Genomic DNA, 15,342 nt, shown 5'->3' with positions numbered 1-15,342 from the left:
AAGTATACGCCTATACCATTTTACAAATACAGTGTAGAGAATGTTTTTGTTTATTTGATTATTATAACTATTATATATATGTATATATTTTTATCTAGTTTCTTACCCTGTCACCTGCGGTTGCCTCATATTTGAATGTTTGAATGTATACATTTACACTGTTTCTTATTGTTGTGTGAGACGAGACATGTTGTTACAGCAGTCATTGCATTGACCTAACACCACCCCCTGGTGGCTGTGTGGAGCAATACACCTCTGGTAGTCCTATCAACGTCACAAGGTAATTCACATACACACACTAAATAAATTAAAGCGGTCACAAATAATACTGATAGTGTAACAAAATAGGACTTTAAAGGAATTAGATCACTTTAAAGGAATTTAGGTTCTTCCCCCCCCATATGTTAAATGATTCGGACAGGCCGTATAAATTAAGACTCAGGTGTTCTTTTTTCTCTTTTTGAAAGGTGCAACAAAGTCTGTATGTTTTAGTCTAAGGATCTATTTTGAATTTTTCAGTTTTTTAATGAGATTTTCCAGAGAAGATTATCCAGGACAACCTGCCTGCAATGCTGCACTTACTAAATTGTAGTATTAAAGTGTATGAAATACGAATATATTGTCCTCTCAAACTTTTTTCCCCAGCACAGATGATTTAAAAGCACATCCATATATGTCTATATTGACCTTCTCTGCTTTTTTGCTCTTTTGAGTTGTTCATCTATTATTTGGCCACATACAGTATCACATGGCTCCTCATCAGATTTTGTGTGCAACCTTGGAATCACTCAAAGTTAATGTCAGAGCTTTGAAACTACATCCTACACACACACACACACACACACACACACACACACACACACACACAAACACACATTCAGAGACATGTAAAGCTTGGTTCAGCAGGGCCAGGTTTCCATGAAGCTTACTGGGTTTACTGGGCTCTTTGGGTTGGTTTTATCAAGGAGGTGGGCTGTTGGATCAATGTAGCTACGCCGTCTGTTTTGAGACATTGATCCCTCTCCCAATGGGTGCATGGTGATCCATTTTCTGCTTTGAGGTGCCGCCAAAGGGTGTGATCACTACGAGGTGTTGCACTCATATGATATGCTATTCATCACCAACAATGTGCGAGTTTGTGTGTGTATACTGTACGTACACGTGTTCTGCGAATGTGTATCTTTGTGTGTAAGCTTATATTTCTGCTGTTTGTGTACAAAGCAAGCATGTGTGTGAACTACACTTTAGCAGTGTGTGCACTCATGGGCCCTGGAATCATATCCCATATCACAAAGAATAAAGTCTTGCCTTGTATACAACCTGCTTTATTTCATATCCCTCAGGAGTCATGTAATCTGTTCTTGCCAGCCCACCTACCTCATAATAACCCCCGGTGTTCAGTCCCTTGTTCTCTCTTTGGGCTACCGGGGCAATATAAGGAAGACGGCAGCCTACATGAATCAGTAGTCAGATGGGATGGAGTGAACACCATTTACATCAGCAGGTAAGATGCACTTGTTGCTTTTTTTCCGATAATGCGCTGTGATGAATTAGAAAGAAGTGCTGCACCTTCTGCTCAACTTCCTCTCTTCTCCCTTACAGCGTATTGTGTCAAGCCCTCAGTATGCCTTCCATTCGCCTCGTCTTCCTGACCACTCTCCTTGTGGTTCTGATGGCCGTTCTGACCTCCAGTGCCAGAACTACACGCTGGCCCAAACCTCAGACCACCAAGAAGCCTCCTCGAGGGGGTGGAGGATTCGGACGGACCACCACCACAACGACATCCAGCAACATGCACACAGATGAGACAACTGAGGTCACAATGGACGCGTACTCCCTGTCCCCTACAGACAGCACCACCTACTCTAGTGACACTTACCCCACTGATTTCCACACCGATGCCATTGTGCCCCCTGGGAACACCCTTGGAAACTACACACTTGACTACAATGAATGCTTCTTCAATTTTTGTGAGTGCTGTCCGCCAGAGAAAGGCCCCGTAGGGCCCATGGGGGAGAGGGGGCCACCGGGACCACAAGGAGAGAGAGGCTCTATAGGTAAGATGGATTATCATTTTCAGGAAAATTACCTTTTGAACGTCAAAATTCTTCATGCTCTTCTTTCTTTTCCAGGGTTACCAGGAGAGAAAGGAGAAATAGGCCCCAGGGGACCTCCAGGACCTGCAGGACTACCTGGAGCCAACGGACTCAATGGCGACATAGGTACAACGGTGCTTAACAGCAGGAGACTTTTACACTGCCTCTCCGTTTCTCTCTCTCTACCGCTCTCTCATTTTTTGCAAAAAGCTGTCCTGTATAAGTACTTTTTAGATGTCATTTTCTACGCTTTATCTATCAAAACTACCACAGGTGACAAAGGTGATCAAGGACCGGTGGGTCTTCCTGGTGCCCCTGGGATCCCAGGAAAACCAGGAGAAAAAGGTGTGTAGTCTCAGGAGAAATTGTATTACATCATCTCTTTTAATCATACTTAATTAGGTTAAATTTAAATATCAGCACACCCTATAAATTAAATTTTCTGATACAGAATATAATCCCTTTACAACAGACTCTCCAACTACAACAAAACAAACCATACAACAAAACAATACCACAATATATACAGTATACTCAACATAAAATAATTTAGGAAATAATCACAAATCAGCATGGAAGTTAATTCCATGTTTTTACCACGGAGAGTGTGAAAAACCTTTTAGAGCAACATATTTAAGGGAATTATTTTAATTAATTCCCTCTTTAATTATACCTATTAATCCTAAAGTAAATGAACAGCTTGGCTGATATATTATATATTCTGTCATCAAGCGTAAATGTATGCTGTAATATTGAAAAAATTAAAGCATTCTTATTAAAACACCTTGCTATGTGAATATAACTTCTCTATGTACTATAGGTGATCCGGGCCTCAGAGGGGAGAAAGGTGAACGTGGCTTCAGCGGTCTGAAAGGAGACCCGGGAGAAAGAGGAGAGCCCGGCCTGAATGGGACTAAGGGGAACATTGGGCGAGAGGGGCCTATGGGTCCCCCTGGGGTAGCAGGGACAAAGGGTCAGAAAGGTGAACAGGGACTAACAGGCGAGTGTTTACCAGGCGAGAAAGGTGATGTGGGTGAGCGTGGGCCCCCTGGTATGAGAGGAGTTAATGGAACTGATGGTGCAAAGGGAGATCCAGGGCCTCCGGGAGTGAAGGGGGATACTGGTGCAAGAGGGCCCCCAGGACTTCCAGGAATAAGGGGCATTGCAGGGATGAGGGGGGAGAGGGGAGCTAAAGGTGGCCGTGGCCCTCGGGGCCCTAAAGGCCCACCAGGTGAGAATGTGGAGCTGATTCGCTCTGCCTTCAGTGTGGGCTTGTTCCCCAGCAGGTCCTTCCCTCCGCCTAGCCTGCCTGTCAAGTTTGACAAGGTGTTTTACAACGGGGAGGGGCACTGGGACCCAAATCTCAACAAGTTCAACGTCACCTACTCGGGGGTCTACCTATTCAGTTACCACATCACTGTGCGCAACCGGCCCGTGCGTGCTGCCTTAGTGGTTAATGGGGTAAGGAAGCTGCGGACTCGGGACTCTCTGTACGGCCAGGACATCGATCAGGCGTCCAACCTCGCTCTCATGCACCTGATTGTGGGCGACCAGGTGTGGCTGGAGACGCTGAGAGACTGGAACGGAGTTTACTCCAGCAGTGAGGATGACAGCACTTTCTCTGGTTTCCTGCTTTACCCAGATCCAAAGGACAAACCTACAGCTATAGAAAATGTGTGAATGCAACCTTTGACCTTAAATGAGCCCTGATAGTAACTTCTTGTAGACTCTGCACCACCTTCAGCCTATTGCACTGCTCTGTCAAATTATTCTGTGATTCAGCTAAATGCTGCTGCTTCAGTATCCGCTCGCTGCTGTCTAATCAAACCAAATGCTTTGCTTGCCTTGCTAAATGTGGAGATGGATGAGGCTTGATTATACTGCTGTATGCAACACTTCAGTTCTTTGCAACAATGCATTAAAAATGACGACGCTTGAAATGGATGACCCTTGAGCTTTATTTATTTCGAACCAGAACGAGAAGCTAATTTATAAGCCATTAGTCATTCCAATTTGAATAGATAAGCTCTGTGTCAGTGAGGCCAATACAAATTTGGAAACAATTAAAGTAAATAACCCATAATTGCATTCGTTTCCCACTAGAGGGTGTAAGGTGTCCAAGTTCTGTGGAGAGGTACTGGGGAGGATGGTGAAATGCAGAGAAAGTAATAAAAAGGTTGCAGACAATGAATGAGAATGGGGTGTTCCAACAGAAAGCATTTAAAATCACACAAAAAACAAAACAGATTAAGACTCAGCTTGTTCTTGTCCATTTACTGAAGGCAAAACAACAAGAGATAAATACTTAAGCCTTTAATGCAGATGCCATTCACACAGCAGGATGGTAAAGATAATCATTGCAGACTCTCACCATTCACCACAGCTCTGTTTCTGTTAAATTTGGTGAATTTACAAGGCCCGTAAGGTAATACAGTAAAGAAAGAGTGAAATCCTACAAATTAAAAGCAGATTGAAAGCAGGGGTGAAGGTGCATCACACCCACAGGAACACAGAAGACTGATACGGGTTTATAAAAGCATCACCCAGAAGCAGAAACAAGTAAAAAAGAATGCATCGTTAACATTACATACCAATAATGACAGATTAGCTGCCCGGGCACCAAACAAGGAGGATAACCCTCTGCAGCAAAGAAAGAGAGAGAGAATGAAAGCACTATAAATGATATTCTGGTGTACTCACATTGTACAATGAAAAATAGCATTGACTTTTACAAATCCTATATATCATTAGGCTCTAAACAGTCAAGACCTCATTTTCCTGGACACAACAGCAATCAATCTGGAGGATGAATTACATGTAGTAGTTTATTTCTCCTAGAGGTAACCGACACATTTCTGTGTTGTGATGTCTTTGTAAAAAAAAAAAAAAACAGTAAGGAAACAGTGTGTTACCCAGTTCTGATATGTTTAATTTTGTAGTTATGATTATCTTAAACTCCAATATCTGTCTTCATTAATTGGAAAATAAATATTCTTTTGAAAATATATATTCTATAACAAGAGCTATTGTCAACGTTGGTTAAAGCTAATGTCATATTTTGAGCAGATTGGTGTAACTACCATTATTATATAAATATTTTTAAAAAATGAACAGGTTAGTGGGGGCATCAAAATTCCCCAAATCCAGAAACCTTTCCCTTGATGCCCAAAGTGCCTTTTTATCAATGCATATTTTATTTTATTTTATTTATATTTACATGATCACCTGCGGCAGGTGAAAGGTCATCATGTGACGTCACCTCTGTTTTGCTAACGTACACTTGTGACGCAGGACGCGGGAACGTTTGGATAGTGAGTTTGTGTGAGTGGTTATCACGTTTTATTGATAGGTTTTGCGTTACGCAGCTTCATTATTCAACATAATGTTGGTCCCGAATGCCGGTTTTTCTGGTGAAAAGTTCACATGTAGGCCTATTTAACTCCTCGCTGTGCAGTTGTCGGTGTTATAGCTCGGTGTGTCTGTTGAGTTGTTGCTGATGTTACAGTGAGCAGAGACAGAGCCTGGAGAACTTTGCATTTGTGTGAGTTGAATAAGTCTGTGCAGGACTTTTCTGGATTAAAGTTAAATTATGCTGTAAAATGAGTCATTAGCGCTAAGAAAACCAACTTTTGTGTTGTTGTTGTTTTCAGTATTTAGTACTTATCTGTAACTCTCAGTTTTGTAGTGGGCTACTGTATATATTTTAAAAACTAAGTCATGTGTCTATGATATGTGCATCGTATGATAAACCATTTTAGCATTTTCTAATTAATCTGTTCTGTTGTTTTCCACACTGATGTCAAACTTTATTTTCGCATGTTATTTGTTTTATATATAGTTGACTAAAGAGAATACAGTACAATATCTGAGATCAGGTTTTCAGCTTTAAATAATTTAAATCAGTAATTCAATTATTCACTTTTTTCCAGTGTCTCTTTAACTGAGTTGATTTGTTAATCTATAGATCTGGTGCATGTACTGGGTAGAGACCTCTAATTATATCAAACTAACTAATATTTTCAGTTATTCCCTATTTGGCGTACTGCATCTTTTATGCCACCAGAGGGCAGAGCAGTGAACGGGATGTGATGGTATTAAGTAATGTAAAACATTTATAAACACGAAGAAGCACTTTACTGTTAAAGCAAAAGTTTGACATTTTGGTGAGTTTTAAGATATTCTACCATGTGCCATTTTATTCTTTTCTAACTTTGAGCACATGCCAATCAAAATTTCTCTGCATGGCCCTGTATAATATATACAGTATTACGGCTGTTTCTAAAGGAAATACATTGTCTAGAGTGTACACTCAACCAAGATTATAGCCAGAGGCTACAAGCGAATAGACAATTACTATAAAATGAATTATTGTGGCATAATAAACATTAGGGAACGACAATTTTAATTATGTCCAAATGAACATCATCAAACAGCCTGTATTTTTTTTTCATTTGTGCCTTTTCTGAAGTGATATTTCAAAAGCAAAATTAGTGTTCGAGTGGAATAGAGCTGCAACAGTTAGTCGACTAATCAATTAATCCATTGACAGAAAAATACTGCCAACTACTTTGATAATTGATTTATTATTAAATAACTTTTTCTTTTTTTTTCTTTTTTAATTCTGTTTTCAGCCTCTTAAATGTGGAGATTCTATTAATGCAGTTTATCTTATTAAAATTACTATTTGGGGGTTTTGGATTGACAAAACAAGACGGTAAAGACATCACATGGGATAGATATTTTCCACAATTTCTGACATTTTACAGACCAAACAATTAATAGTGAAAATAATTGGGAAATTAATCAGTATTGAAGATAATTATTACTCCCAGCCCTATAGAATTTAGTTTGGGTCTGAGATCAAAAGAAGAGTATCCAGTGATATGTGATTTGTGCATAGAATTAAAAGTGCTACTTTGGAATGACTTGTAAGATGAGTTTGAGTGTTTTAAGCTAATAAATGTCTCTCAACTGGAGAAACTGAAAGATAACTTAAATAAAGACATATGTAATATTGAATGAAGTATACTGTTAAAATGTAAATCCCAGGATGGCATCTCCATCTACTGGTGGAGGACATAAATTTACCTCAAATTTCCACGTTATTTATGTTGCTGCTGCTGCTGCTGGTGATAGTGGTGGTGGTGGTGGCGGTGTGTGTGTGTGTGTGTGTGTGTGTGTGTTAAAATGTTATTTTGCTTGTTTGTTTATAGGCCTATCCGTGGATGTGTGTATGTGTGCATTTATGTATTTTCTACTACTCTGTGTGAAAATATAAATAACTACCTTGGCGGTGTGTGCAGTGTAATCTGCTCCCAGCAGGCTGGAATCCCACTGTGAGAAAGACAGTATATTGTTCCTGCAGCACCACAGATAACAACTCATTAGCATACTGAATCATTTGGCTGCAAGAGCCACTCTGCCACCCATCTGCACTGAGCTGATAAACACACACACATGCCTCCTCTCTCTCTGTCACACACACACACACACACACACACAGATCTATGCAGAGCACGCACACACACACAAGCACACACACACAAGCCTCCTCTCACAAACATGTACACACACATACACAAGCCTCCTCTCATCCCCTCCCTTTAAATCCCTCATATACACTCCCTGTATCCCTCTCTTTTTGTGAGTCTGTGTTTTTGGAGAGTCAGGAACACTGAAGCAGGTAAATGTTTGGCAAGCATTAACCCAGAAGGCCCGTCAGTGGAGTCCCATCACAGCCAGAGCGGAGCAAGGGAGAGGTCCCCAAACACCTGGATGTCTCTGATGCTCTCTGGAAGCAATTTTACTTTTGAGAAATGTCTAAGAGCTGGATGCTGCTGTAGTGGTGGCAAAGTCTGTCGTGTGGAGTTATGGAAGTAGACTTCAGAAAAGTAGCATTTATGTGGCAAAGCTACAACCGCTGCCAATTTCTTATTAATGACCACAGGTTGGTTGAACATTACTTTTCGATTGCGTAAGTGAATAACTTCGAGGCGGTGGAAGTAGCAACCAGTGCGGCTGTTTCACAATGTGTTCAGACACAACAGCATGCAAACGAGTGCAGCAGAGGCTGTCAAAACCACTTTCACAATGGCAGGATATCCTGCAGGTCACCGAGCCACGTTAACCCCGACAGGAAGTTGTCACTTGTTGGGAGGAAGTGAGGATTCCAGCGTCCATTGGGGGGAGTTTCAAGAGGAGGTTGTGGTTTCAGCTATACACTCTGTACAGATAAGGTGTGAGACAGTTGCATGGAACATTATGCCGTTGCCTGCCTGTAGGAATTTGTCAATTAGGGTATGCAATTATGAAAAAGTGATAAGGAAAAGGTATGAATTAGCCATATATGATGAAATGTAGCAAAAAATATATATTTTTCAGGGTGTTCTCATTAACTATTTACAGTTATTCCTGCAATAAATCTCTCTCTAATTCACAGATATCCAAAGTAATCATGAGCCAGGAGGTGCAGCTTATTGCACACATTATTGACGTTTGTTTCAAGGCAAAGACTTCTGGTGGTAATAGTAATTATGACGGGAAGAATTTGTAAGGAAGACCAAAAAATGTTTGTTTGGGACAGGACTTTGACCCAGGAGACTAGTATGTCCCTTTTGAAATCAAAAGTCAACCATGTTATATATTAAATTAACCTGATAATTACCTATTTTTTCTTTTTGTTTTACTTTACCCAGGTCGTTTAGGTGCCTAAACCTAACCGAGTAGTTCCCTTTCAACATGTTAACCTCATCTTTGAAACAGCCATAATTTCACAATGTTAAATACAACATATTTATTACAACGTTTTTGTAAGCTATGTACTGTTGAGACCATTCTACCCCAAAATACGACCCTTAGTTTAATTTGTACAGCAGCTTATTTTATATGACCCATATTTAAATTTGTAGTTAGTGGCGCCCTGTAGTAGCAATATAGGTTATAAATTACATTACAAAGTAAAGAAATAAGTGAAGAAACTGAGTATAAAGCACAAAATGATCTGCTTTCGGAGGGCAGGAGGGGAGGTAGACGGGTCAAACAAACACATGACTTTCATCCAGGAGACCGATGATCATTTCTCTTTAAAAAAAAAAAAAAAACAGTAAATTTACTCCTGTGCATCACTTTTTTGTCACCAACAAAATGACCTCACTTCCAACAGTTCCATGCATTTTTTTTATTTATTTTTTTACGTTTTATCAATTCTATTCTGTGTAATGCCTTACTATGTACCTTTTTGCCCTAACCTTAAGGATGTACTTTTGTTGCCTAAATTATACAATCATATGTCTAAATTAAACTGTGTGGTTTGGAGGACTTGTTGGAACCGTTATTTTTAGTTTCTTTAACATTGAAGTAAATTAATTTAATTACATTCAATTAAATTAAATCCTAAATTAAGACCCACAAGTGAGATCAAATACAAGGCTTTTTCTCTGCATGTTTTATTCAGGGGTTTTGTATAAAATTCATCGATTTAACATTGGATATATTTATAGATACAACTATCATACAACAAATATGTCATTACCAAACGTACAATGTCCCTTTACTGCAATTCATAAAATACCATAGTTACCAAAGGTACCAATATAGGCTACAAGGTTCTGCTGAAAAAGCAGAATAACCAACAACAGTGAGCAATACTTTACTGTATTAATCAGAAAACTGCTGGTGTTGTTATGATATTAACACTGTGTTTATGTGAGTGTGCCTGTGTGTGTGTGTGTGTGCGTGTGTGTGTATGTATATGTGAAATGCGGCAATGAAGGGATTTATTTGTGTACCTTACTAAACTACAACTGCATTACAGTTTTAAAAAAAAAAACACTGAAACATTCATATCAAAAGGACTGCATGAGTCATGTCGCAATATCATCTGACTCATATTTTGTACACTTTAAGAAGCACTGCATGTCTTGTACCTCCACAGCAAATTCAAATAGATATATTCATCCCCGGCAGTGAAATTGTTTAACTGTCTGTTGCCGTATTTGGTGTCATTTTCTCACAACCAAAGTGTAACAGAAGTAAATGGTACCACATTTGATGTACTACGTTCCGTTGCGTGCTTTACATTTCGAGTTCATCTCGTCTCTTCTCTCCTTTTTTCATGTCTCCCAAAAGACCATTTTGCTAGTAAACCCATTGACAAACACGCTACAGTACATCTTAAACCACATGACTTGAACTTGAGTCACTGTTGTTACATTGTGCAGTGGAAATATAATGCTATTTACAATACATACGTAACTGCATGGGTACATTAGAGTGCAGTCGGTTCACTTACGGCCTCCAAATGAGGCAAACTTTTGTGTCATTGTTTTAACACATTAGATTTGTTGGGCATAAATTTCCAGGGTTTAATAATTTATGTTTTAGAGCCGTGTACTTGCAGCTGCACCATACTGAAATCAATAGTATTATAAGTGAAGTATTGGTTCAAATTTCAATGTAACACATCTTTGCTTAGTGTCTTGATTGATCTTTTGTTTGGTTTTTCTTTTTTTGTGTGTTTTTAAAAATGATTTAAGAGCATCCAGTCTTTGGACTTTCAAAACACATAAAGTTAGAATCCGCAGGTCAGTCAAAGACATGAGACATGCAGAATTTACAAGTCTTTTGTTGGATCAAATTCGATCACCAGTCAAACAAAGCTTTTTATCAGTGCTGCCTCAGATGTAGTGTGGAGACAGCATCGTACTCCACTATCTCACTACTTGGCGCTTGATTCTCTTTCCTACACTGACTCAAGGGTAAAGGGTCCTGAGCATATCCATCTCTTTCTTAGTCCCTCTCATTGTTCTCTCTCAGTCTCAGGTTATGTGTCCGTGGTCTATTGGCATCGGCATCATCGGCGACTGGAGCCATCTGAAGGGCGGCCATTGCGCCTCAGATCTCTACCAGCTAGATGCAGTGGGGGTCCGCGTGAAGCCGTTAGAGTCCTTGGAGCCGGAGGCGAGTCCTGGTCCTCCATAAAGCTTTCAGGACTGCCCTCGGCATCATCATCAGGCAGGCTTCCACAACTAGAGCCCGGTGACATTGTCTCCAGAAGATCGTCCCTGGCCAAGCCCACCACTGTGTCCTGATGTGGTCCACCCTGAGGGCCCCCTTCGTGGGCCCCGACCCCAACCAGAAGCCCTGTTTCCCCATCGGTTGTGCTGCCAACATTCCTCCCTCCATCCTGGTCCTCCAGGAGGTTGGAGAGGAAGCTGATGTACTTCATAGCAAGCCGCAAGATCTCATTCTTGCTCAGCTTCTTGTCTGGGGGGTGAGTCGGGATGAGTTTGCGTAGCTCCGCAAACGCCCCGTTCACGTTCTGCTGCCGCCAACGTTCACGGCTGTTAGTGAAGATACGACGTACAATCTTTGGCTGGCCAGCTAGCAGAGAAATAGGTAGGGGAAAAAAGACATAAGAAGAAGAGGCATTGATGGGATAACATAAATAACATGCAGTGCAGAGCTGAAACGGATCATGCAGTCTGTAAAAGGGTAAAGCGAGCAATAATAATAAAAGGAAAAAGTAGCTGCAGGAGAACAGATGCACATAAGATTTGGAAAAACAAGTTTAATAATACTAAAAAAACAAGCTGCATAAATCGTCCTCCCTACAGCCGTGAATATTTAGATGATGGAGAAGAAGCAAAAAATTAGAAACAATATGCCATGTGCCAAATACTGTGTAAATGCGATGCAAGAGAAATGACTGGTGTGGCACGCCAAACCTCAGGAAAGGGTGCTGGGGAGACTGTGTGCTCCCTGTTTCATTTTCAACATACTTTTTATTTATTTAGGTATGATAAAATGCCCCACTGCAGGTAGTCACATCCTCCCGCCCTCAACAATGGTGTCTTCCAAGCTATTGTCGCCCTTGGAACACACCCAGTCTATCTTAATCCTTCAGCCCACTCTGCAGTAAAACCTTGGCATGGAGGCAGCAGCACCCCCATCCTCCACCCCTGTATATGGCAGTGTGTGGGCAGCGATGGAAAGGATGTTTCAAATGAAATAAACCCCCAAATCCGCCCGAAAAGAGCTTACTTCAATGGCATGCAGGTACATGTATTTGACATTCAGATTAGCAGCATTCATTTACGCCATGAATTATGATATTCCTCTTAAACACTTAATTTATTTATTAGAACTTAGGCCTATCTTCTGCAACAGTCAGATCAGTGGATGAATGGCAATGGAGATGAGGAGGGGACGGTTAGGAGACTATACTGGCAGAAGGAGGACACAGCAAAAGTGCATCTTACCATACTTATAAAGATCTAAAATGCGCCTACCCTCGTCGAGTTCAACCTCATAAGGCGCCGGGCGGCGCTTTACCCTGTTGCTGGGGTACATGCTGTACTGCTCCGACTCCCCTCCGAGACTACAGCAACAGAAAGCAGACAAAAGGTGCACAGGTATCTCAGAAAACATGAGTTTCAGCATAACCCCCCCCCCCCCCCCCCCCCACACACACACACACACACTCTTTTTTACCAGGGACACACTCAGAAACACACACACACAAACACACATTTATAGGCTTTTTCTCACTGTCATTCATGCACATAATGTATACACTACAAGCATATTTTCACACTTCAGTTCCATAAAAGGCCAACATCTAACAGTCTTCAAACTTATGGTGCAATCATGATCAAATGAAAACGTGCATTCATGAAACTGATTTTTTTTTTTTTTTAATCTTTTCTGCCTCCACCTGCTTTTACCTGTTGATGGCGGCGAGAGGCTGCGCCAGGTTGTAGAGCATCGCCCGGGCCGGGACAGGAAACGCGTTTGGGCTCAGTTGGACCATTCGAGCGTCGTCTCGTTGCGGCGGCGGCAGCGGCAGCGGTGGAGGTCTGCGAAGTTCCGTGATCGGCACCAAATGGCTCTCAGTCCTCTGCTCCACCGCTTTTATAGCGTCCCTCCTGGAGAGCTCGATCACCGGCACTTCCCTTTTCAGGTCAAGGGCGTTGTGAGAGGCAGTTTCCTTGGCAACGCCGTTGATGATGATGCTGATGCTGGTCCCGTTGCTCGAGTTCTGCAGAGGAACGTCATCCGTCTCCTCAACCCCCTTGAAGCTCCCTCCCCTCTCCTTCTCCCCCTCCTCTCGCCTCGGCTCCTCTTCCCCCTTGCATCCGTTCAGTCTGGAGATGATGGAGGAGTCCTCCCGCTTTCCAGGACCAGACTCCGCATCAGGACTTCCAGGACGAAGCTCCGGTTGCCGTTTTTCCATCATTTTTATTCCGTCACCACTCGCTCGAGTCCACTACGTCCTAAATAAGATTTTTCCTCGATTAATTTATTGCTCAGAACAAAATGTGACAGTATTAATATACCAGATAAATTGCTAAGCTTTTGCCTTATTGAAGCCTGAAATCCATGGCATTAAAATTATGATTTTGTAATATTAATATTATTATTAGAATTATCATTATCAGTTGAAGACTTAGCCTAACATTTCTTGCAAACAGTGCAAAAAAAAAAAGACGGTTGCTTGCTGGATATATTTTTCTTAATGATAGCCTACATTTTAGTCAATATTTTTAGGGGGGGAAATATATATATATATATATATATATATATATATATATATATATATATTTGTTGCCAAAAGCTTAATAACACAAAAGCTACATAACTAAATTTAAAAAATATTTTAACTGTCGAGGATTCTATTATTTTTTGTGATCTGCTGAAGGTTTGAGAGCTTTTTATATTTATTTATTTATTTGTAAGTTAAACCGGCTGGGATCCTCATACAATTATGAATTTCCCTCAGTTAAACGTTTTTAATATAAATTGATATGTTTTTAATATTATCATATTTACAACGAGATTTATCTTGTTTTTTTCTGCATCGGAATATTTTTTTCTTTTCTATGAATGTCTTATCTGAAGCTTGCCTGGCCTTCAGCACAGTTCATAACGTTCAGCTGATATCTCAATGTATTAAACCGACATTTGAGCTCTGCGTATAGTCGCATCCGAATAAAATAAAAAACTATTATCGGCTGCAGTTTATTTAGAGGAGAAATGGTCGTCTTAAAGAGAGATTTTACATGCTAGGACCACAGAAAGCTTCTTACTCGTCGAATTATATAAAAATGAATTCCTCAGCAAATCCACAAATATCCATCAAAAACACTTGATCATTTCCATGGAGTAGGTGGTGGATTTTTTTATTCTATGACGATGTAGGCCATGGTGCTGTTGTTGTATCGAACATCAAAGGCTTGTCATATTAAATACACTACACATCAGGTCTTTTAGTGGCTTATTAACCCGATAAACATCCAGGAATATTATTCTAAACGAACAGCTAATTAAATAAAAAGCGCACTTTTTATTTCTGGGAATCCTCCAATAGGCCTCGTATCCGTTATTAGCCTACATCCCGTACAACCATCCGAGCGGACAATAGCTGGAAATATAGGCTAAATATTTCGCACGTAAAAGCAATAAAATCCACACGATCGCAACCCACTTCCAGCATTAAGGAATAACGAACACGCTGCTTTAAATAAAGAGGTGTATTTTGTTGCACTTACCGCTCCAGCCGTGTTGTTGATGTTACTGTGTAAGTGGAGCCATTTTGTGAGTGGGTCATCCATGTCTGAGGTTTTTCTTTTTTTCTGCCAGTTGTGGAGCAGTGTGTGTGTGTGTGTGTGTGTGTGTGTGTATGTGTGTGTGTGTGTGTGTGTGTGTAGCTGAGTTATTCCTCGCCGCATCCAGTGCGCTCCCTCAGTATGGGGAGCGGAACACAGGCCGCAATGTGGCCGAGTGAGATAAGCGCACGGCAGCGGCCTCTTCATTCCCGATAAGCCCCTAAACCCATTATTTATGAAATGATTCATTATTATTTGGCTGTCGTGGGCTATATAGGCTTGTGGAGGGCAAAGCATTAAAAAAAAAAGCAAACAGGCACAGGCCTGTAACAACGTGAGGTAGTATACTGTAGCTATAGTGGAGGTGTTTTAATTTTTTTTGATGAAAGAAACAAAAGCTGCAGGTTAAGCTGTTGACCTATTTATATTCTCAACAAAGGGATTTTTTGCTAAGCCAATTTATCCTGCAATAAGATAACTGATGATAGCACAAGGTCTTCTTTTTTTATTAATTTTTTTTTCATTTTATCCTAAAAAAAGAGTATATCCAATAATCCATTTGTGCGCCTCGAGGAAGGATGATATAATAGACTGACGAGGGTGTAATTATGATAACAATGGGACACAATTCTCTATCAATT

At 40.7% G+C, this 15,342-nt stretch overlaps 2 protein-coding genes across 2 annotated transcripts; one reads left to right on the top strand and one right to left on the bottom strand.

The window, feature by feature from the left end:
- Positions 1–989: 989 nt before the first annotated feature.
- otol1a (otolin 1a) lies at positions 990–4,017 on the top strand. Its single transcript, XM_059344105.1, has 5 exons — positions 990–1,504; positions 1,603–2,057; positions 2,133–2,222; positions 2,370–2,441; positions 2,917–4,017. The coding sequence occupies exons 1-5, from the start codon at positions 1,173–1,175 to the stop codon at positions 3,774–3,776; spliced, it is 1,809 nt and encodes a 602-aa protein (XP_059200088.1). The 5' UTR covers positions 990–1,172; the 3' UTR covers positions 3,777–4,017.
- A 6,143-nt stretch (positions 4,018–10,160) lies between these two features.
- On the bottom strand, positions 10,161–14,803 carry tal1 (T-cell acute lymphocytic leukemia 1). Its single transcript, XM_059344108.1, has 4 exons — positions 14,645–14,803; positions 12,821–13,369; positions 12,356–12,474; positions 10,161–11,477 (listed from the first exon to the last, which is right to left on the bottom strand). The coding sequence occupies exons 2-4, from the start codon at positions 13,330–13,332 to the stop codon at positions 10,948–10,950; spliced, it is 1,161 nt and encodes a 386-aa protein (XP_059200091.1). The 5' UTR covers positions 13,333–13,369; positions 14,645–14,803; the 3' UTR covers positions 10,161–10,947.
- Between the last annotated feature and the right edge of the window lie 539 nt (positions 14,804–15,342).

Source organism: Centropristis striata, chromosome 11 (assembly GCF_030273125.1).
Source record: "Centropristis striata isolate RG_2023a ecotype Rhode Island chromosome 11, C.striata_1.0, whole genome shotgun sequence".
Lineage (NCBI taxonomy): Eukaryota > Metazoa > Chordata > Actinopteri > Perciformes > Serranidae > Centropristis > Centropristis striata.
This window is presented reverse-complemented; position numbering and strand designations above follow the sequence as displayed.